This window comes from Loxodonta africana, chromosome 2 (genome assembly GCF_030014295.1).
Source record: "Loxodonta africana isolate mLoxAfr1 chromosome 2, mLoxAfr1.hap2, whole genome shotgun sequence".
In the NCBI taxonomy this organism is placed as follows: Eukaryota; Metazoa; Chordata; class Mammalia; order Proboscidea; family Elephantidae; genus Loxodonta; species Loxodonta africana.
In genome coordinates this window covers 153,384,480-153,405,137 of record NC_087343.1, presented here as the reverse complement: position 1 = coordinate 153,405,137, position 20,658 = coordinate 153,384,480, and the positions used below count along the sequence as shown (strand labels likewise).

The window sequence follows — 20,658 nt, the reverse complement described above, 5'->3', positions numbered from 1 at the left end:
GCGCTGTTGTCGCAGGGAAGCAGGGCTTCTAGGCGCAGTAGCGCCGGAAGTCGTGCTGTGCTGAGAGTGCTGGCCGGCTGGGGCCGGCGGGGACGCGGTCGGGGATATGCTGGGCAAGGATTACATGCTGGCCATCATTCTGGTCAACTGCGATGGTGTGCACGAAGGGGCCCAATGGGAGGATCGGGAGCTGAGGGGGGACGAGGGAGGGCGAAAGGCTAACCCGAGGCGCAAATATCAGGGGCTTGTCTCGGGGTGAGGTCCAGAGAACAAATGAACCCTGATTTTCGCACCGCGATATCTCCAAGATTGTGGAGCCAGGACCCTCAGCCTGGACCTTCAGCCTGAGAGCTGATGGAGGGTTATGGCAGAGTGTTGTTCTGAGTCCACGAATAATATGCTCTCCCGTCCTGTGTTCCGGTAGATGACCTATGGGGAGACCAAAGTCTGGAGGGAGAGCCAGGCCTACCCCCTGGCTGGAGGAAGATCCACGATGCTGCAGGTACATACTATTGGCACGTACCCAGCGGTAGCACCCAGTGGCAGCGCCCAACCTGGGAGCCTGGAGATGCAGAGGGTCCAGGCAAGGTAGGTGGAGTGCGAGGAGGAGGCCTGATCCCATGTGTGGACCTAAGCCTGCTGCTGGACTGACCTAACCACTTCTCCACAGGGGACAGAGGGGGTTTGGGGACTGCGGCCCCCCAAGGGGAGATCCTTCTCCAGCCTGGAGAGCTCACTGGACCGGAGGTAACAGGGATGTGCCAGGCAAAGTGAAAGGCTTGGGGCACCGTGGCACTCAAAAAGATGCAGGTGGACTCATGGTCTGCTTTTCAGCCCAGGTTCTGGGTGGGCTCTGTCCCATGTTTTGGATAGTAATCTGTGTTCTTGGCTTTGACCGAAGTTCTTGATTTTCTTAGTATTTTGAGTTTTATCCTTTGTTATAAGCTGTCTTTTCCATATTTTGGGTCCTGATCCATCATATTCTAGGTTATTGTCTTGGGCTCTTTCATCGGGGTTCCCCTCCTTTTCTAGGGTCTCCTGTCCTGATATGGGGCTCTGTCCACATACTAGACCCTTTTTCATGTTGGCAACTCTTATTCTGGGTCATATCTTTTTCAGTATTCTGGGCCATGTGTCCGTCCTGAGTCCTCTTTCAACTTTTAAGGCACGTTCTATGTTACATTTTCTTAATACATCCTGGGCCCTGCCACTGCTTTGGCTCTATATTTGGGGTGCTATATTCTGAGTCTTGTCCCATGTCCTGTACCGACTCCAGCAGTGTGGACCTTTCCAGTGCACTTGTAGGAAATACAGTCCTCTCACCAGCTCTGTTTTGTTCTAGAAACTCCTTGTCCTGGTATGGTGAGGAATCCTACATCCAGAGCATGGAGCCAGGGACTAAGGTAGTGACTTGGGCCTGAGTGCTGGGCCAGGGCTTTGGAGGGATCCCAAGGGAAAGGTTAGGGGTGTGATTGGGCTAAGCAGAGGCGATCAGGGGTGGAGGGAGGTGATCTCAGTGTTTATATCTGTGGAGCCTGTAGCACTACGTGCTCCAGCTCTGCTCACTTAGGGTCTTCCTGTCCATTCCTCCTACCCATCAGTGCTTTGCAGTTCGCTCTCTGGGCTGGGTAGAGGTACCCGAGGAGGATCTGGCACCAGGAAAGAGCAGCATTGCGGTCAATAACTGCATCCAGCAGCTGGCCCAGACCCGCAGCCGGAGCCAGCCCCCAGATGGTGCCTGGGGTGAAGTGAGTTGGCTTGACCCTCCAAAGGTTCAGCCCAGGGCCCAGGAGAGGCCCTGAATTGCCTGGCCATCATGGCAGCCACCATCATCTGAGCTTTAGGCTGTCCTCTGTCCTTGACAGGGCCAGAACATGCTGATGATCCTGAAGAAGGATGCCATGAGCCTGGTGAATCCCTTGGACCGCAGTCTGATCCACTGCCAGCCTCTGGTGCACATCCGTGTATGGGGTGTGGGCAGCTCCAAGGGCCGGTGAGGGCTCCTACACTCCCCTCAAGTGAGGTCTGCCCTGCCCCCCTGCAGGCTGTGATCTCCACTAATGCCGATGCCCTGTGCTTGAACCCCTGGACACAGATTCTCTGTCATGAACCCAAGCACTGCCTCCCCTGCCTGGTCCAGCCCTGGTGGGGAAGGGTGGGCCCAGCTCAGCAGGGACGGACTGGGGAGAGCCTGAGCGGCTGGGCTGACTCTTTCCTCTGCTCCCACATGCTTCTGGAACAGCGATAGGTGAGTGACAGCCAGGTGTCCTGAGCCCCAGTCCAGATCTCTCTGCCCCATCCCTGCCATATCCCTCACCTCTAGGCACTACAGGCCCCTTCCGAACCTACCCCCTACTCCAGTCCCATCTCTGCCCCAGCCCAATCTCTGACCTTGCCAGGGATTTTGCTTTTGTGGCGGGTGACAAAGACAGCTGTATGCTCAAGTGCCATGTGTTTCGTTGTGACGTCCCTGCCAAGGCCATTGCCAGTGCCCTGCATGGGCTCTGTGCCCAGGTAAGGCCAAGGGTAGGGCAGGGAATGTGGGTGTGGCCCTGAGTCTGAAGCTTCCAGAGTTGTTGGGGCAGTGTGGTGTTGGCCCCTTCACCTCAATTCCCCTCCCTTCCTGTCCTTCTGCTGGCTCATTGTGTTTTAGATCTTGTCAGAGCGAGTAGGGGTCAGTGGTGATGCTCCTTGCTGCTCTCCAGACCCCATCTCTCCTGAAGAGCTGCCTCGTCAAGGTATGGGGACTGTTGCATTGCAGCATCAGGGGCTGCTTTTGTGAAAGATGTGCGAGAGGGTGCTCTAGGTTATGCAGTACCTCCTTGGGGATGTGGAGATTTCTGAAGTGTGCTGGTCTCAGGAATCCCAAGCCCTGAATTAAGGGAGGAACATAAAAGGGCCTTTGTTCTGCTAGCTCTAGCTCTGGCCTTGGCCCTGCCCCATGCTGAAGGTTGCAGGAAGGAGTGACTGAGAAAGCGCCCAGGCCAACTCAGTGTGTATATTCCAGTGGAGCTGCTGGATGCAGTGAGCCAGGCTGCTCAGAAGTACGAAGCACTGTACATGGGGACCCTGCCAGTCACCAAAGCCATGGGTGAGAACTTAGGGAGGTGGGCAAGGGGAAGGTGGGTGAGGTGGGGTCCACCACCATTTCTCAGAGTGTTCCCATGGCCCGGGATATACCAGCCTTCTCAATTCAGGGTTCTAAGGCCAGCCCTGACTACCCTTTTCCTATCTCTCTGACTCCCAAGTCAGTGAGGGGAGGCTAGACACTCCTTGCAGACCCTTTCTTTCCTTACGGCTGGGAGACACCACAGTCAGTGGGCATGTCCCTGTAGGAATGGATGTGCTGAACGAGGCCATTGGTACCTTGACTGCCCGGGGCAACCAGGACGCCTGGGTTCCTGCTATGCTCAGTGTATCTGATTCTCTCATGATGGCACAACCCATTCAGGTACCAGAAGAGGGTGAGGTTGGAGGCTGTGGAGGTGTGGGCAGGGGTGCTGAGGGGTTACTGCTTGCTACTAGAAGAACTCAGTGGGTCTGGCTAGCACCTGGATTTCTATTGACTAGTTCTGGTGTGGGCAGGTAGAGGCCAGTGCAGAGGAGGAGCCATTGTGGCAGTGCCCTGTGCGCCTTGTGACCTTCATTGGCGTTGGCCGTGACCCACACACCTTTGGCCTCATTGTCGACCTGGGCCGCCAGAGCTTCCAGTGTGCAGCCTTCTGGTGCCAGCCTCATGCAGGGGCACTCTCTGAAGCTGTGCAGGCTGCCTGCATGGTGAGTTGGGGTGGGAATGGGGTGGGGTTGCCCTGCAGCTGCTCTGTACTGGTGATGGGGCTCAGGATTGGCAGCCTTTCCAGAGATCACAAACCAGCAAGCCCAAGGCTGACTCTGGCTCACTACTGTATTTGGCCCTCGCACTGTTTTTGAAAAGTTTTAATTAGTTGCTAATATTTAAAGGCCGAGACATTTCACATAATAACTGCTATTCCTGTTTTTCCTAAAACATCGGGAGCTCTAGTACTGAGTCGACATATGTAAGTTTGAACTTGTAGCTGGAGTTGTGGAGGGGCTGGGAATCGTCTTTCCTGTTTGTCTTATTTAGGTTACTTCCTGGCATCTATGAGTATTTGAGTGTGGGACACTTGCATTCTGTTAGCATAGTTTGTTTATTTATTCAACAGATGTGTCTACAGGATACCAGACACCATACTGGACCCTGAGAATACAGTGTTAGAGAGGGCACAGCCCTCGCCCTCACAGAACACTTAAGATAGAGCAGAGACAGACCGGAAGGACTTGTACACTACAGAATGATGGAGGAGAGGCCCCAACACAGCTTCAGGGGTTCAGGAAGGCTCCCTGGAAGAGGTGATGGAAAACTGAGAGTTGAAGGTTCAAGAAGGGGTTAGCCAGGTTCAGACAGAAGTGTGGTAGGTACAGGAAACCCTAGCTGCTCTGAAGGTTGGTGGACTAGAGTATCTAAAAGAATCTAGTGTATTGAGTGCAAGATGTAGTGAGAGATGTGGGCAGAAAGAATGACAGAAACAAGGTCGTGGAGGACTGTATAGGTCAGGGTAATGAGCTTATTTTAACCTATTGTATAGGTAGATGATTTGGAGGACACAAGAAAGGAAGTAGAATGGCCAAATAGGACCCTGTTGAGGTAGCTCAAATGAGAGATGATAGGAACAGTTACATTGGGAATGGAGTTTGGATTGTACAGCTTCCCCTTGACTAGAAATATGCTTAGCCAGTGAGAGAGGAAGGAGAGGCAACATAGTGGTAGTTGTGGTTAAGAGAACAGCTCTGGAATAGGCCTGAATCTCAGCTCTACAATCTTCCGGGTAAGTGACCTTGGACAAGGCATTTACTCTCTTTGAATCCCAATTTCTTCAGTTGGGGTAGTAACACCTCATAAATCACTGGATTAAGTTAGATTCTGCAGAGTATTTAGTGCAGCTCTCCTTAAGTGCTCTGTAAAGGTAAAGTTCTGTTTGTGTTACTGAGTTACCAGGGAATGCTGTAGGGGCTCCAGATGTTGCAGACTACCAGCTTCACATCAGAGTGAAGCCTTGGCCAGTTCCCTGTCTTGCAGAAGCTTCCAGGGAGTCCAGGGGCAGAGAGTACCTGGATCTTCATATTCCCCTTCTCCCTAGGTTCAGTACCAGAAATGTCTTGTGGCCTCTGCAGCTCGGGGCAAGGCCTGGGGTGCCCAGGCTCGTGCCCGCCTGCGGCTCAAGAGGACCAGCTCCATGGACTCCCCAGGAGGTCCCCCGCCCCGCCCCCTGCTCAAAGGAGGTGTTGGGGGTGCAGGGGCAGCCCCTCGAAAACGAGGTGTCTTCTCTTTTCTTGATGCCTTCCGGCTGAAACCCTCTCTGCTCCACATGCCCTAAATGTGTCTGGGAGGACTGGGGAAGGAGGCTCTGGGTCCATGCACAACTGTATACCCCTTGATTCCTCAGGGGCCTGTAGCCTCTCACCCCTTGGAACCTTCTCTGCCTGTTCCTCTGGTCCTTGCCCACTCTCTATTGCCTAATTTATTAACTTTATATGGATGACTGAGAGGCCCTGCACCACAGCCTCAGCCCCTGGCTTCCGTTTTCCTGGGTTCCTATATTCCTTGCCCCTGTCTAGCCCTGGACAGTTGGCTCTACCTCAGCAACACTTTATAGCAAAATCACTGCAAATAAAATCCCTCAGTGACCTCAGTGGGTGTGAATATATTGAGCCTGGGACAGGGTTGGGGGCAAACAACCTGTGTGTCTTTTTGTCTGTGCTTGGTGTTGGCTGTTGCGTGAAGTCACATGAGGGCACGGATGTGATGGAAATTTGACTTCACTCATTCAACAGACATTTTCTAAGGAACTTTTCTGGCCAGGCACTGGAGATGTAATAAAGTAGGGACCTCACCCTCTGAGATTATCAAGATGGGGAGACACAAAAGTTAAATAAATCAGATACAAGATATTATATAGTGCAACTAGGAAATCTCAGAGGGTTCTGGGAACTTAGGTGAGACACTCAACCTGGCCTGAGGCATTACAGAAGGCTTTCTGAAGAGTTGACCTCTGAGTACTGAAGGAAGATGAGTACTAGTTAGCAAGCGTTGAGAGAATGAATGTGGGCAGTGTGCAGAGCAGTGGACAGAGGTGAGGCCCTAGAAGTCGACCTGGCTAAGTCACAGGGTGGTATGTGAGGGGTGGCCAGGGGCTTCTGGTGGTTTGAGCTTGCTCCTGAGAACTGGGAAACGATGGAGAGATTGGACCCAGAGGGGATTAGGGCTGCTAGAGCGCTGGCTCCTGGAAGACTGCTCCAGTTGTGACCAGAGCCTCAGTGGGTCATTAGTTGGAGACTTCGAGACTTTCAGGGCGAGGGCGCAGAGCGTCCACAGCAGCTACCTCCTTTCAGAACGGCCCGACTTCGAGGGTCGGGTCACTCCTGGCACTCGGCCTGGCCCGGGACGCGTCCCGATTGGCTTTGGTTTGCGGCCGCCCCGGAAGTGATGCGCTGCCCCGCTGGCCGTGCGGAAGTGGCGATGGCGGAGCTGTACGTGAAGCCCGGTGAGCGCGGTCGGCTGGTTGGGCGCCCTGCGTCCTCACCCCTACCCAGGCTGGGGACAGCTGCAGCTCCGGTATATCTTTACACGTCCTCTCTTTTCTGCAGGCAACAAGGAGCGCGGCTGGAACGACCCGCCGCAGTTCTCTTACGGGCTGCAGACCCAGGCTATTGGGTCCAAGCGCACGCCGCTCACCAAGAGGGTCGCTGCAGCCCAGGATGGATCCCCCAAAGGTTTGTGGTGGCCCCGTGCGCGGAGACTCGCGGGGAATGGGCAGAGTCAGGGATAAGCCTGCTGGGAGGGCATTTTTTCTCCTCTGAGGACCTCAGCTGTGGGAGGGGTTGGGGCTCCCAAAAGGGGCCCAGAAAAAGCCATTTTCCAAGCCCCTTCTCCACTGGCCATGGCAATAACTAATGCGTCGGTTTCGAAAGATTCTATATAGGATCATCCTAGGTGATCTCGTTTAGATCTATGGTTTTAAATATAGTTTTTATTTTCAAATTTGTTCATTCTAGGTATTTTCCCAGAACTTTACAGTAGTATGTCTATTTGTCTATTGTATATCTTTACTTGGGTATATAATAAGCATCTCAGACTTAACGTGTCATTCATTCATTCATTTAATCAGTATGTCTTATGAGCACTTACTATGAGCCAGGGAATGTGTGAGGGTGAACTAGACAGCAGTGAACAAGACAAAAGGTTTCTGCTTTCATAGAATCCGTGCTCTAGTGTTGGAGACAGACAAATGAAACAATCAGGGTGATGTGCTAGTGACTGGGTAACTAAATTAGGTGTATAAAGTTGACATTTAAGCTGAAATCTGAATGATGATTAAACTGTAGCCACACAAAATCAATTGTGAGAGTATTCCAGGCATAGGAAACAGGGTAAAGGCCCTCAGATGAGAACAAGCTTGGCTGATTCAGAGACAGAAGGAATACTAGTGTGGCTAGGGCGTGGTGGGTTAGGAATAGAGTGAGATAAGATCTGAGGTGTAGACTAGATCTGAGTGGGTTTTGTAAACCAGAATAAGGAATTTGTATTTTAACCTAGGTAAAGTTGGAAGCTGTTGAAAAATTTATAGTAGAAGAGGGCCATCTTTCCTCCTGAGGATTTCCTAGGCAAAGAAGGGGGGTTGTGGCCCTCCAGAAGGAGTTGAGTTGGCTCTTTTCAGATCCCCTTCCATTCTCCACTCCCTTTTCACCACAAAGGAATGGTAGAAGCTGAGATTTCTTAGCCTTGGCACTATTGACATTTTGGACCAGGTAATTCTTTGTTGTGAGGACCGCCCTGTTAACTGTTGGATGTTTAGCAGCAAGCCTAGCCTCTACTTGATAGATACCAGTAGTACCCCTCCTCCTCCAGTTATATAATATCCAAAAATGTCTCCAGACATTGCCAAAAGCCCCCTGGGAGCAAAATCTCCACAGGGTGAGAACCACTGATTGATTTATATCTTAAAAAGATCACTCTTCTGTTGTGTGGAAAACACATTTTAGGGAAGAAGTGGAAAAACAAATTAAGAGGCTACTATGGTACTAATACAGGAAAGGATCGATGATGGCTTGGGCAAGAGTGGGATTAGTGGGGGTAACAGGGGTGGATTAACCAGTAAGGAAGGTATGCACGGGCTTAATTGTGTTTACTTAGTAATCTGTTGTGCACTACAGATTAGTAAGCAAACACAAGCAAGCCATGCTTACCTTGCTTATTGGGTGGCCCGTCCCTGAGTGGGGATGGTGAGAACTGTGATATAAAGTTAGTAGGAATAAGTAGGTGTAGGAAGTGAGGGTAACAGGAATCAGGTCTGTATGTGTTTTGCTTGAGGAACTGGCTGGTATTGTTCATTGATGTGGGTAGACTAGGGGAAGAAGAGGTTTTGTGGGTATGGGGAAACCAACCTTTCTCTATGGCCATGTTACATTTGGGCTGATACTTTGGGGAGAGGTCTAGACCAGAATTATAGAAATAAGTCACCATCATATACTTGGTATTGGATGGCACGGACTTGAATGAGGCCACCTAGGGAGAGTGTGTGGATAGAGACCTAAAGATCTAAGACAGAGCTCTAAGACTCCAACATTTCAAGGGTGAGTAGACAAGAAATCAGCAAGGGAGACGGAGGAATGGCCAAAGAAACAAAAGGGAAATAGGAGAGTAAAATTATGTATCAATTGTGATAAATGCTGCTAAGAGGTCAAGTAAGACAGAGATAAGGGACCATTAGATTTGACAACATAGCAATCACTGGTAACCTTTAACAAGAGCATTCTCTGGAGTGGTGAGAACAGAAACCCAGCTCTTAATAATTTCCAACCACACAAGCCTCATTTCTGTTCCTTGAACAGCCAAGAGTTTTCTCTGCATCTCGGGCTCTGTCTTATAGTTCGGTATACCTAGTACACCATTTCTTCAACTCTTCATGGCTGCATCTACCTTATCCATTAGTTCTCAGCTTAATAGCTAACTTTGTGAGCACTTTTTGCTACACATTGGGAACTATGCCTATATTCTTACTTAATCCTCACTATAACCCTGTAAGTGTTCTTAGTATATCTCCATTTTACAGAAGAGGAAACCAAGCTTAGAGGTTAAGTAACTTGTCACAGGTCACACAGTTGGTAAGCTGAAAGAAACTTAAATGTCACCTCAGAAGACCTTCCCTGAATACTTAGTCTAGGTAGGTCCTCCTATTCCTTTTTATCACATCAACGTTTTCTTTCTTTATAGCAAGTAATATAACTTGTATAGCCCTCCTTAGGATGAATTTGGAGTTGAGCTTCTTACTTTTTCAAGCCATGTTGTTTGACCTTGCTTTACCTTTTCAGCCGCTGCCTCAGAGACTACTCCTGGGCTCCCCACAACAGGACCTCCCCCTCCTTCAAATAATGCTCCCAGGCCTCCACCTATGGGGAGTTGTCCTGCCTCCAGTGTTGAGTCCCCAAATTTCCCAGTCATCGAGTGTGAGACTCTGCTAGAGGATGTGCTGAGACCTTTGGAACAGGCATTGGAGGATTGCCGTGGCCATGTGAGGGTAAGCTCAGGGGAGCCTCTGTCCCTGGCATACCATGTGGTGGTGGAGAGGACTCCCACTGACAGCTAGATGAAATATGGCTCCCAAAAGTAGACCCTCTGACCTTATGGGCAATGGCTCTTAACCCTTTTTTGAGTTGCAGACCCCTTCAGAATCTGCTAAGGACTTCCCAGACAAATGAACATAGATTTCAGGAGGGTATGTGGGTCATTTGAACACCAATCAGTAGAAAAGGCTTGTGGCAAGAAGAGTTGAATTTAACTCTTATTAGTGACTGTAACAGCCTGGTTTTCTGTACCTCCAGCCATTTAGAGCAGACCCTACTGATTTTGTACTCAGGAAATTTATATACCAACTCAATAAAGGAGGAAGAGGGTAATCCCCTTTTGACTATATTGTTTTAAAGGTGAAGTGGCATGGTTATTTCACCTCTTTGGTGCTAAATTTCCTTATTTATAAAGTAGCACTACAAGATGAGCCTTTGAGGGTTTGAGAAGCCCCTGAAAATTTAAAATTCTAGCCATACATGCATTTTTCTTGCGAGAAATCTATAGGTTTCCTCACATCCTCAGTGGGGCCTCTGACCTTTGGGTAAAGAATCAGAGCTGTAAGGAATTAAGTGTAAAGTTCCTGGGCCAGAGAAAGCTGGTCCTTCCTATGTGATGCTGCCTTTCTCCTCCCCTTGTTGGGCAGGCGGCACTAACTTGGAGTGGGCTTGTGTCTCTCAGAAGCAGGTGTGTGATGACATCAGCCGACGCCTGGCACTGCTGCAGGAACAGTGGGCTGGAGGGAAGCTGTCAGTGCCTGTAAAGAAGAGGATGACTCTACTGGTGCAAGGTATGGGTGGGTCCTGCCATGGTGGCTGAGGTTTTGGGTGATTGGGAGGGGAGGCATGAGAGCTGCCTTTTTTGTCCCAAGCAGCTTGCTCAGCCCTGATCTTTCTTCAGAACTTTCAAGCCAGAGGTGGGATGCAGCAGATGACATCCACCGCTCACTCATGGTTGACCATGTGACTGAGGTCAGTCAGTGGATGGTGGGAGTTAAGAGATTAATTGCAGAAAAGAAGAATCTGTCTTCAGAGGAGGAAGCCACTGAAGAGAAATCTGCAGCCACAACTGAACAGAACCAGACTGTACCAGGCTTCCTTGGGGCTCCATAATCCTGTGGGTTCCCTAGACTTGCCTCACCCAATCGCCTATGCCTTGGTATAGGAGGCCTTCGCTCACTTGACTCCCTCTTACCACCAGGGAGACTGTCTGCTCCATTGGGGTCCTTGGTGTGACCTACCTCTGGGGAAAGAAGTCCAACATGGGCCACAGGGAAGTCACTTGTTATCTACAGCAGTATGCACTTCAATAAAAACATCTCAATGGTGGGCCCTGGGGAGGAGCAGTAAGCCCTTCCTATATCAAACTGGTCCCCTCTGGTGTCCTTGACTGCCCTGCTCCTTGCAAACCTGTTCTTCCTCCATTCATCATGAAGGGCTTCTGTTGGGCATTACCAGATTGCTGGCTGCTGCCTTCCCCAAAATGTGACTGAAAAGCACATCCCTTGGTGGGCTTAGCTGCCCTGTCTTCTTGATGTTTTCATTTTAGCATGAGAACAGAGGTTCAAATAGCATGAGGAGAAAAGGAAGGAACGACTGGCCTATTTGCACTGTATCACTCTTGAGGTATATAGGTGTTAAAGTAGAGCTTAGAACCACAGAGAGTAGGGTTCCTGCACTGTACATCGAAGGAGAAAAAGACCAGGTTACAGATTTGGGATCCTGGTTTTTTATCTGACACCAGACATGCTGCTTGCCTCCCTCTGGGCCTCGATTTGGACCCTAAGGTCTCTTAACCCTCTGGGAGCAAAGGCATTGTGCAGCAGGGGCCAGAGAAGTTCCTGGTGAGTATCATTCCATGAGGAGGGAGGATACGGGTTTTTAGTACTGGTATAGAGGATTGGCACTGGTGGGTAGGAGCCAGAAAAGGCATAGGGAGAGCCTAGCAATGGCAAAAGTTGGGTAGCACCTCTTTTCCAAGAGACTTGTTTTGGAATGGGTAGGGGAAGGGCTGCTGAGGAGGCCCGGAGGCAGCCTTCCTGGAAAGACAGGCATAGCCCTTGGGAGGGGTCACTTTATTGCTGTTGATTGTTTGTTGGAGTCTATAGCCTGCCTGCCTCAGGCCCTGATTGCTGCTGGAAGTGGGGTCAGTGTGAGCTAGGAATGGAGCCTCTGATCCTAACCAGGCCTGCTGAGGCCCTTCAAAGGGAGAGGCTGCGTTGCCGATGTGGGAAGATCAGCACTGAGAACAACACTAGAGCCAAGGCATTTCTTTGAATGTTTACTAAGCAGCCAGAAGGTGGACATATTCCATCCCCAAGTCCCAGCCCCTGAGCAAGGAAAGGCTGGAAGAGGGTGGAGAGGTGTGTGGCCTACAGACCAAAAGGAGTAGAGCTAAGGGCTTGAAAAGTTTCCCACTCATATCCCTGGTCTAGCTGCCTCAAAACTAAGGGAGGCCTAAAACCAACAGGCCACACCCTTCCAGATTAGGTGAGGCCAGCTGGCCTTTGGATACCCTCAGGAAGAGGTGGTGGCAGCAGCGGCACGAGGGGTTCCTGTATAATTCCACAGACCGGGTCATCTGCACTGGATCAGATGTCCATTTCAAATTGTGCGTCATCTGGAGAGAGAAGAGGACAAGTTGCTAGGCTGAGCACACTGGGTCTGCAGGCTCAGGGTCAGTGCAGAAATCCGTTTTGGAAGTGCACCTCCATTCTGTTCAGCAGGGGCATTTGAATTCACAGATTGGAGCATTTAATTTTAGGTCCTGCTTTCCTTACCGGGTATCTCTTCCTCTGTCTCCTTCTGCTCCTTCAGCTCCTCCAGCTTGGAGAGTGGTGCTGTTGGAGTTGTAACCCCGGGAATCTGAGGGAGGCAGCAGGGGGGTGTTCGGGCAATGGGTGAGTTCTTGCACTCCAGCAGGAACTTTCGGTCGTAGATGATCCTGGTGCCTATGAAGAGGTAGGGGCTGAGTTAAGAGGCAGGAACTTGGGTACAGAGCTGACTAGGGCCCCAGACACAGGCCTTTAGGGACCCTAGACTCACGTTTCTCTGCGTTAAAAGATCTGTTCTACATCCCTGCCAGGATCTCAGCTGACTAGGCTTCCCAGCACTTAAAAGCTTACCCACCTAACCAAGGTGGGACAAAGCAACAAAAAGCTGGTGGTCCAGGCAGAAACTTTAGGTTTAGGGAGCTCAAGTTTTAGCTATAGGAGGAGCACCAAACTTGAGAGTTAAGGGACTTCAAGCTGCTTCTCTACCACTCTGCTTGCTTTGGTGCACCGGATGGAACCTAACCCTCCAGCCTCATTTGGATCAGGAAGCCAAATAACAGATGTGGAGCTTTATCCAGTGCGGCCACCTGTGCTGATACTTTACAAGGGGGGGCTGCGTTCCCTCACACCTGCCTTCCCTTGAAAAAGAGGGACGTACTGTTCTTCCAAGTCATGTAAGGCTCAGCCCAGAGGAACTTGGCCTGAATCTTGTCCTCAAAGGGCCCTGCCCAGTTCTCATTCCCACCCCCCCGCCCCCGTCTCCACGTGGCATGAACCCCTGGGTAGGGAGCCCAGCAGGAGCTCGTGATCCCAGGCTGCTCGCCCAACCAAACATCCGCCAACCAAACTCTGTCCCGATCTGCCCGAGTCCCGCTGCAGATGCTTTGAAAGACCTGGTGCTTCCCGCTAAGGCCATGTTCTGTTGGGGACTACTCCCAGGCTGCAAGGTCTCAGGAGGCGGGTGGATGAGCAAGGCGTCCAGAACCCAGACCAGCGAGGGATTCCAGGCCAGAATCACCCGGAAGCTAGGCTCAAGGATTTGTTGCATCACTTCAAGGTTTTAGGGAACCGGGCCTTAGCTCCGAACAGCCCCCCCCCCAAAGCTGTTACCTGCAGAGTCGCCTGCGGGCTAGCCCGACGCCCGCACTTTCCCGCCCCAGCCCCGCAATGGAACCCAGGAGCTGGTCTGCCCACTGCCTGCGGACCCCGGCCCGGCCCGCTGACCTCCCGGGGTAGTGGCGTATAGCGTGCCCCCCGGCGTGGTGCCATAGCAGTCTGGCAGCCTGTCCAGGCCCCCGGGAATCGGACAGCTCGTGGACGTGGACATAACAAGCAGGAAGAAGGCGGCAAACGGCTGGTGCTGAGGACGCGGAACGCAGCTGAGTTTGAGGCGGATTCAGCCCACCACGTGCGGCCGCGAGCAACAACACCAGGGCGACGTCACAGCCGGGGCGGGTCACCCGCCGTCACTCAACCCGGTGGCCCCGCCCCACCCCCGGATCCCAGGCACCCTCATCGGCATCAAGTTCTTCTGCGGCTCACCGCGGACGTGAGCCCAGCAGTAGCTGAGCTATTTACTGTTTACCGCTGGGCGTTGGGGGCAGGTGAGGTAAGGCACACGGTACTGCCACGTATTAACTCACCCATTCCGCTCAACAGTTTTGGACAGTAAGGCACTGTTATTAACCAGATTTTACAGAGGAGGAAACGAAAGCCCAGAGAAGTTAAATCACACATCTAGTAGGTCAGGGAGTTGAGATTCTGACTTCGGTATATCTGATTCCAGAGGCTGTGCCCTTCGGCACAGTTCTGTGTACTGCCTCCCATAAACAGCTACAGTACAGGGTGAAAAGTGCCTTGATGGCCTGGTGCACAGCGCAAGGGGGAGGTCCGGAGAGAGGGTGGGCTTTCTGGAAGAAGTGGTACCTGGACAAATTAAAGAATGAGTAGAGGCTGAGGGACAGCAGAGGCTACAGCTGGGCAGTTAGGTGTTCTGCCCTTGGAACTCTGCCATATCTAACTAACCTCAGGAAACTAAGGAAAGGGGGCTGATGAGGGCTTGGAAGGTAAGAGACTCTGGCTTTGGAGAGAGGATTTTTTTTTTAATGTAGGCACAGTGATATAAAAGGAGGCAGGAGGGGTGGTGGAAGAGTAAGTGCTTAGTACATATACACTCTGGAAATTTCAGCCTGATCTGTTTGGCTTCCTCAAAATTAATACTGCCTTCCCTCCATACCAATCCAAAACCACTGCCCTCCGACTCACAGAACTGCTCTAAGGTTTCCAAGGCTGAGGGATAGCAGAAGCTACAGCTGGGCAGTGAGGTGGTCTGCCCTTGGAACTCTGCCCTAGCTAACTAACCTCAGGAAACTAAGGAAAGGGGGTGGGAACAGATTGCTGCATCTTTCTCTCTCGGAGCAGCTGGTGGATTGAACTGCCGACTTCTCGGTTAGCAGCACTTAACCACTGCACCACCAGGGCTCCTTATTGCCCTCCAGCCCCTCCCAAAATTAAGTATATCCCACTTGACTGTATGAATTTATCACCTCATCTCTAAGAAGCACTGGTGGACAATGGTTAAGCACTCAGCTGCCAACCCAAAGGCTGGCAGATTGAACCCACCATCCATACCTCAGGAGAAAAGACCTGGCAATCTGCTTCAGTAAAGATTACAGCCTAGGAAACCCTATGGGACAGTTTTGCTCTGTCCTATAGGGTCACTATGAGTCAGAATCAACTTGATGGCTTAGAACAACCTCAGCTCTGGCTTCGTCAGATTTTCCCTTAGCCTTGCTTTCCTCATTCACGTATTTTATAAACCAGTCCTTTTCAGACTTTAATGTACATATGAATCATCTGGAGATCTTGTTAAAATGAAGATTCTGATACAGTCGGTCTGGGGTGGGAGCTGAGATTCTGGACTTTTAATGAGCTCCCAGGTGATGCAGATGCTACAGTGCCTTGGCTCACACTTCAAGCAAGAATGCATATATTTTATTGTTCTAAACGGCTTGGGAGTCTCTTACAAAGTGGTACATGCCTAAATGAAGTTATTTTAGCAGTGCTCGAGATTGTGCAGTGCCGTCTATGATGATTCAGCTTTTCAGCAAGGTAAGTAGTTCGATGTGGAGAGTGGGAGATGGGGTGGAAGACAGTGAGACTGAAGTTGGGGGGGGCGGCCCAGCTGTGAACTGGTGTGGCCAAAAGGGCAGTGGCTGTGAGAATGGAGAGAAGCAGATGGCATCCAGATACACAGAGGAGGAAGGATAAGGTGATTGATTAAATGTGGGGTGGAAGGAGAGGGGGGATGAACTAGGATAATCCCCAGTTTTCTGTCTTGAGAGTCTTGGTAGCTAGTAGTACCACCTAATATGATAGGGAAAACAAGAGGAGGGGCACATCTTATACTGGCAAATGTATAGTGTGTGTTGAATGCTCAAATGGAGCAGCACAGTAAGGAGCTAGATGATACTGGCTCTGAAGCTCAGGGGGAGAAGTCTGGGCTAATGATACAGATTTGGGTGGAGTGAAACCCAAGTGTGTGGGATGAGATAACCTGGGGAGAAGATACAGTGTAAGAAGAGGCCCTGACACATGTAATTTAAGGGATGGATGGACTAAGAGGATTCACCAAAAGAAACCGAGAAAGACCAATTGGAGAAATAGGAGAGAACAGTGTCAACGAATTTCAAGAAAGCTCAGTGTGGAAGTGAGGTCTTTCTTTAACTAATTTCTACCACAAAACAACACAGCTGTTACTACTGCCATATTGACTACTACCTGCAGCTAACTTTTCTTGAGACACTGTATCTACAAGGCTTGGGAATCTAGAGAACAGAAAGTTGGCTTTAGAGAAAAAGCCAGATTCCTCATCCATGCAGCCTGGATTTAGAAAAAGAGTTTAAATCAGAGAGTCAGCACTAAGAACCCATTAGAATATGGGGAGCTTTAAAAAATACCAGAGATCTGATTTAACTAGTCTGTGAGGTAGGTCTGGCCTGTTTTATTTTATTTTTTAAAAGCTCTCCAGATTATTCTGTGGGTAGCCATGATTGGGAACCCTTGATTAAGATGAAGGGATTAAACAAACAAAACCCTTGCCATTGAGTCGATTCCGACACACAGCAACTCTATAGGACAGGGTAGAACTGCCCCATAGGGTTTCCAAGGAGCAGCTGGTGGATTTGAACTGCTGACCTTTTGGTTCTTGAGACACTTAAGCCACCGCACCACCGGGGCTCCAAGATGAAGGGATAGTGGTATAAAAATACTAGGCACAATGAAAGAATTCAAGAGGAGAGCTGACAAGGCAGAGGGTTATTTCTAGCTCAGTGTTATGTTGGGAGAAACCTATAAGTGAATACAGGGTCTCTGCTACCAGGGCAAATTACTTTGGGCTCATACCAATACCATCAAAATTAAATAGGAGGTGAAAAGTAATCATAAAATAGGTTTGCAATTACTGTATATCTTTTGTTTCATGATCTTGTTTTCCAAGTTAGGTCTTAAAGCCCACATTCCTGCCCTATATTGGACAGAGTCCTAATACATTTAAGTTTTGGGTGCTTAAAACCACTTTTCTCTGACCCATTTTCTACCAGGAGAGATTGAAGATGAAGGAACCTGTCTTTACCAGGAGGCAAATGATGACAGATCTTTGAGGGTGAATAGAAAATGCAGTACTATCAGAGTCCCTCACCCCAGGACAAGGTCCACTGGGAAGATGTCACAACCAGACTACACTTCTAGGTAAAAGTGATCAAGAGCTAGTCAGAGAACAAGACGTTCAGAAGCTGTTTTCCTAAAGGCTTGTTTGCCTCCTCCTGGGTTTACAATGTAGTCCAAAGGTCTTAAACAGTGGAACAGAACCGTGTATACCAAGTATTCCTCTCTGTTTGGTTTGACACTATAATACAACCAGCCTCTTCCCTTCTACAAGCTAACTCAAACTGAGGATGGTTCTCTCATGTAGTAGTCTTGAGGTTGAGAGGAGGATTTGGTCAAAATCTATACAAACAAATGGAAACTGCAGTTCCTGGCCCTAAGATTTCTTACCTCTGGCTAGGAGAGGCCACCACCATTGGCTGTCCAACTCTCTTCTTCGGTCTGCTTAGCTGAGGTGATGGGATTTCCCCTTTGAGAGCAGGGACTGAAGGAAGCAGACTGGCCTATAAAAGGGCAAGTCAGCACACTGTAGCCACAGTAGGTTTAAAGGGTCTTAAAACAGTCAATACTTTTATTGATGGTAGAATTTTTATTACATTTAACATTACTTGAAATACATAGGTCCAAAACTCTTGATGATATAGTTTTATTCTTTGAAAGAGCTATTATTGTCATGGGGTTGGAGCTGTGCCTTGGCAGGATGTATCTTAATGATTTGAGGGCTCACTATAGATGTGCAAGGTTTTCTTCTGCCACCACTAAAACCTCAAAATCAATACTGGCCCCACAGCAGGCTTTTGGTTCCATCTCAGAACCAATGTTAGGGGTTTCACGCCTCAGCACTGCAAACGTTCAAATGACTTCCACTGTTCTCGTACCTTATATTCTCATTTATAAGAAAAAAAACCTGTGTTAGAGGGCTAGGGGACTCTTTTGAGTTCATTTAAGTTCAATTTTGTTTTCAGATGAAGAAAGTCAAGCCCAGAAAGGTGAAATGACTTGACTAAGGTCATAGAGCTTGCATGTGGCGGAAATGAAAATAGAACTTAGGCTTCTGACTCTTATTCCACTGTACCCATATTGCCTCCCCCCAGATCCCTTATATATTGTGAAAGTAATTGAGTTCTTACCTGAGCTAGGTTTTATCCAACGTTCAGGTTGGTAAAATAGCAGTAAAGTAATGCCAGGAAGAGGCAGGCAGAGGAAGAAGAGATTGTAGCAGATGAAATGGGGTGGGGAGTAGGCTAAGGGGATCCAAATAGAAAGAAAGGAAGGCAGTGCTAATAAAGGAGAAGGGAAGAAAGCACTCTACAGAACTATTCCCAACTGCACAGCTCCTGTTTCTTCCTAATCCTCCTAGGGTTTTCTCATAATTGCCTCCTTCTCATCTCATGGGTTCTGGCTCCTGACTTGAGATAAAATTTCTCACTTTGTTGTCCTCAAGGCATAGGTTTAGGGGTTCCTCCAGAAAATCCAAATGTAGTGTAGATAGTTAGCATAGGACACAACTCACCTTTTTGTTCCACTGAATAATTTGCTTAATATTATTTCTCACTAGTGTTATGTTCATCAAGAGCAGTGTCATTCATTCTACTAATATTGGGTGATTTTTTTCATTGGTGGTAAGTGAGACCAACAAGATTCATAAGTGACCTAAGGGATCTTTTGTCCCCTTAATGTGATCAGGGGTTCTCTTGAGAATACTTGATGTGGTTATAAAGCACTACAAAGGTAGCAGCTTCAATACCAGTGACACTTTCCAAATCCATTCAAAATAGAAAATAATAAACGAGCTTAAGGAAGCTCTCTCATTTGTAAGATTATATGGAAGGCAGGGGAACGAGGTATGTCTAACACAGAACAGACATGGTGTGTCTTATCTGGTACCAGCTTTAGGACTGGGGCAGAGGAAATTAAGAATCACTGTTGGCACAGGAGAGAAAAGTCCTGCCTGTACAGTTCTGCCCCTAGCTACCACTCATTTTCTGTGTAGCCTCCTGTGCCTTGATATATGTTTTGATTTCTCTATCAGACTGAAACATTTTTTGTTTTTTTTAGATTAGATTAAGAACAGGAAATTCAACTGTATTAAAACATGTGAACAAGTTGATGGCTGTTCTTTTCAGTGGAATAGCATTTCCTTCCCTATTGCATCAGGTTTTTGGCATAGCCTATTGTTTGGCCAAAGAAACCCATCCCAATGTTCCTGTGTTTAGCTTATTCAACATATTGATTCTTCATAGTTGGGGCCATGGAACTAAGCCTAGAATTAATCAGATACTTATAAACATCAATCAGCTGGTTCAGTGACACAACAGAATTACAAGAGTCACTCCCTTCTATGTCCCAACTTAAAAAAAAAAAAAAAACAAACTTGTAACTGAATAAATCTTTTAGATAAAAGAAACACAAAAGGAACCTGAAGTTGACGATTTGGGTATCCCTAAGTTTGTTTAGTGCCATCTGATTCAAAATTTAAAATCCTGTTCTTATTGACTTACTTATGATCTATAAAGAGCTAAATCTATCAGTGGCCTATCTGCTAAAGTCAGACAAGACAAATTGTGGAAGTTTGAAATTTTCACACGTGTAAGATAATGACAACAAGACAACAAGGAATGTTTAACACATAACAAGTAGATCCAAAAACCAAACCCATTGCCTTCGAGTCAATTCAGACTTACAACGACCCTACAGGACAGAATAGAACTGCCCCTTAGGGTTTCCAAGGCTGAAATCCTTGAGCCGAAGGCCACATCTTTCCCCAGCGGAGTAGCTAGTGGGTTCAAACCGCCAACCTTTTGGTAAGCAGCCGAGTGCTTAACCACTGTGCCACCAGTAGATAATTAGTCTTAAAAGTGCTTTTTCAAGAGAGTCTAGGAATGGACTTTAAAGTATAATATAGGAGAAGTCTGTTACAAGTATAGTACAATCAACCCGGTTCAATATGATTGTAAATTGGGTGGTACCTGCATGACCACTGAAAGGATCACACCCCACTTCTAAACACTGTTCATCTTTTTATTGAATATTCTGGTAAATATTTCACATTAATACAGGCTACATTAAGTAGAGCCACTATATGACAAGAAATTTTCTCAATTTTTTCCTTTTACGTATGTAAACAATTATACATGTATTTACTGTCCTAAGAGGTTGAAACATGTAATCATCTAATTCTCTTCTGCAGGTAAGTAGCATTCAGTATGTTTAGCCAAAAGCACTAAGTTCATCTGATCTTAAGTTCAAAATGGCTAAACTAACCAGAGAACATAATCAGGTGGATAGGAAATCAATTTGTTCTTATACAATGGGCAATCAAGTTTCCATTGCTAAAGCCTCAGAGAAAACGTCTTAGTTAGGCACATTAAAAAAAAAAAAAAAAAAATCCCCAGGGTTCTTCCAAGGTCATAGGTTTCTCAAACAAGGCTAAAGAGTAAAGACCTTCTAACTTAGTTGACATATTTGAGATGCATGTTTCCAATATGAGGTGCCCACGTGCCAGGCCAAATCTGAAAAGGGGGAGGAAAAATTGGAATTTCTAATTAGGAATCTTTAGACATTTACAAAAAGAAAT

The 20,658-nt window shown here is 48.4% G+C and overlaps 3 protein-coding genes across 16 annotated transcripts in view; 2 read left to right on the top strand and 1 right to left on the bottom strand.

The window, feature by feature from the left end:
* Positions 1-91: 91 nt before the first annotated feature.
* Positions 92-5,401, top strand: APBB3 (amyloid beta precursor protein binding family B member 3). The gene is made up of 13 exons (XM_003404540.4): positions 92-155; positions 425-588; positions 671-747; positions 1,343-1,403; positions 1,602-1,748; positions 1,866-1,993; positions 2,243-2,248; positions 2,400-2,514; positions 2,654-2,738; positions 3,008-3,091; positions 3,336-3,451; positions 3,586-3,777; positions 5,160-5,401. The coding sequence occupies exons 1-13, from the start codon at positions 107-109 to the stop codon at positions 5,394-5,396; spliced, it is 1,461 nt and encodes a 486-aa protein (XP_003404588.1). The 5' UTR covers positions 92-106; the 3' UTR covers positions 5,397-5,401.
* Positions 5,402-6,462: 1,061 nt separating this feature from the next.
* SRA1 (steroid receptor RNA activator 1) lies at positions 6,463-20,489 on the top strand. Of its 3 annotated transcripts, XR_010319488.1 has the most exons (6): positions 6,463-6,563; positions 6,667-6,792; positions 9,391-9,596; positions 10,325-10,433; positions 10,544-15,527; positions 17,018-20,489. XR_010319488.1 is itself a non-coding variant. In XM_064277233.1 (5 exons), exons 1-5 carry the CDS (start codon positions 6,506-6,508, stop codon positions 10,753-10,755), a joined length of 711 nt encoding a protein of 236 aa, XP_064133303.1. In that variant the 5' UTR covers positions 6,463-6,505; the 3' UTR covers positions 10,756-20,489. The 3 variants fall into 3 exon arrangements, 2 of the variants coding, with proteins under 2 accessions (XP_064133303.1, XP_064133311.1); XM_064277233.1 differs by having other exon boundaries at positions 10,544-20,489; XM_064277241.1 differs by lacking the exon at positions 17,018-20,489 and having other exon boundaries at positions 10,518-10,725.
* Positions 11,911-20,658, bottom strand: part of ANKHD1 (ankyrin repeat and KH domain containing 1) — a 161,139-nt gene continuing 152,391 nt past the window's right edge. For 8 of the 12 annotated variants that reach the window (XM_064277089.1, XM_064277097.1, XM_064277105.1 and 5 more), the window contains 3 exons: positions 17,472-17,584; positions 12,423-12,593; positions 11,911-12,262 (listed from right to left, as the gene is read on the bottom strand). In XM_064277089.1, coding sequence (XP_064133159.1) covers positions 12,259-12,262; positions 12,423-12,593; positions 17,472-17,584 — 288 coding nt within the window. In that variant the 3' untranslated portion in view covers positions 11,911-12,258. Of the gene's footprint in view, positions 12,263-12,422; positions 12,594-17,471; positions 17,585-18,665; positions 20,594-20,658 lie in introns of those variants that run through there. The other 4 variants (XM_064277126.1, XM_064277142.1, XM_064277132.1 and 1 more) reach the window with 2 other exon arrangements.

Coding starts and splice junctions, on each gene's coding strand:
- APBB3 (XM_003404540.4), top strand. CDS start 107: ATGCTGGGCAAGGATTACATGCTGGCCATCATTCTGGTCAACTGCGAT. Junction 1,404..1,601: donor GCATGGAGCCAGGGACTAAG/GTAGTGACTTGG, acceptor CCTACCCATCAG/TGCTTTGCAGTTCGCTCTCT. Junction 2,515..2,653: donor TGCATGGGCTCTGTGCCCAG/GTAAGGCCAAGG, acceptor ATTGTGTTTTAG/ATCTTGTCAGAGCGAGTAGG.
- SRA1 (XM_064277233.1), top strand. CDS start 6,506: ATGCGCTGCCCCGCTGGCCGTGCGGAAGTGGCGATGGCGGAGCTGTAC. Junction 6,793..9,390: donor CCAGGATGGATCCCCCAAAG/GTTTGTGGTGGC, acceptor TTACCTTTTCAG/CCGCTGCCTCAGAGACTACT. Junction 10,434..10,543: donor GATGACTCTACTGGTGCAAG/GTATGGGTGGGT, acceptor ATCTTTCTTCAG/AACTTTCAAGCCAGAGGTGG.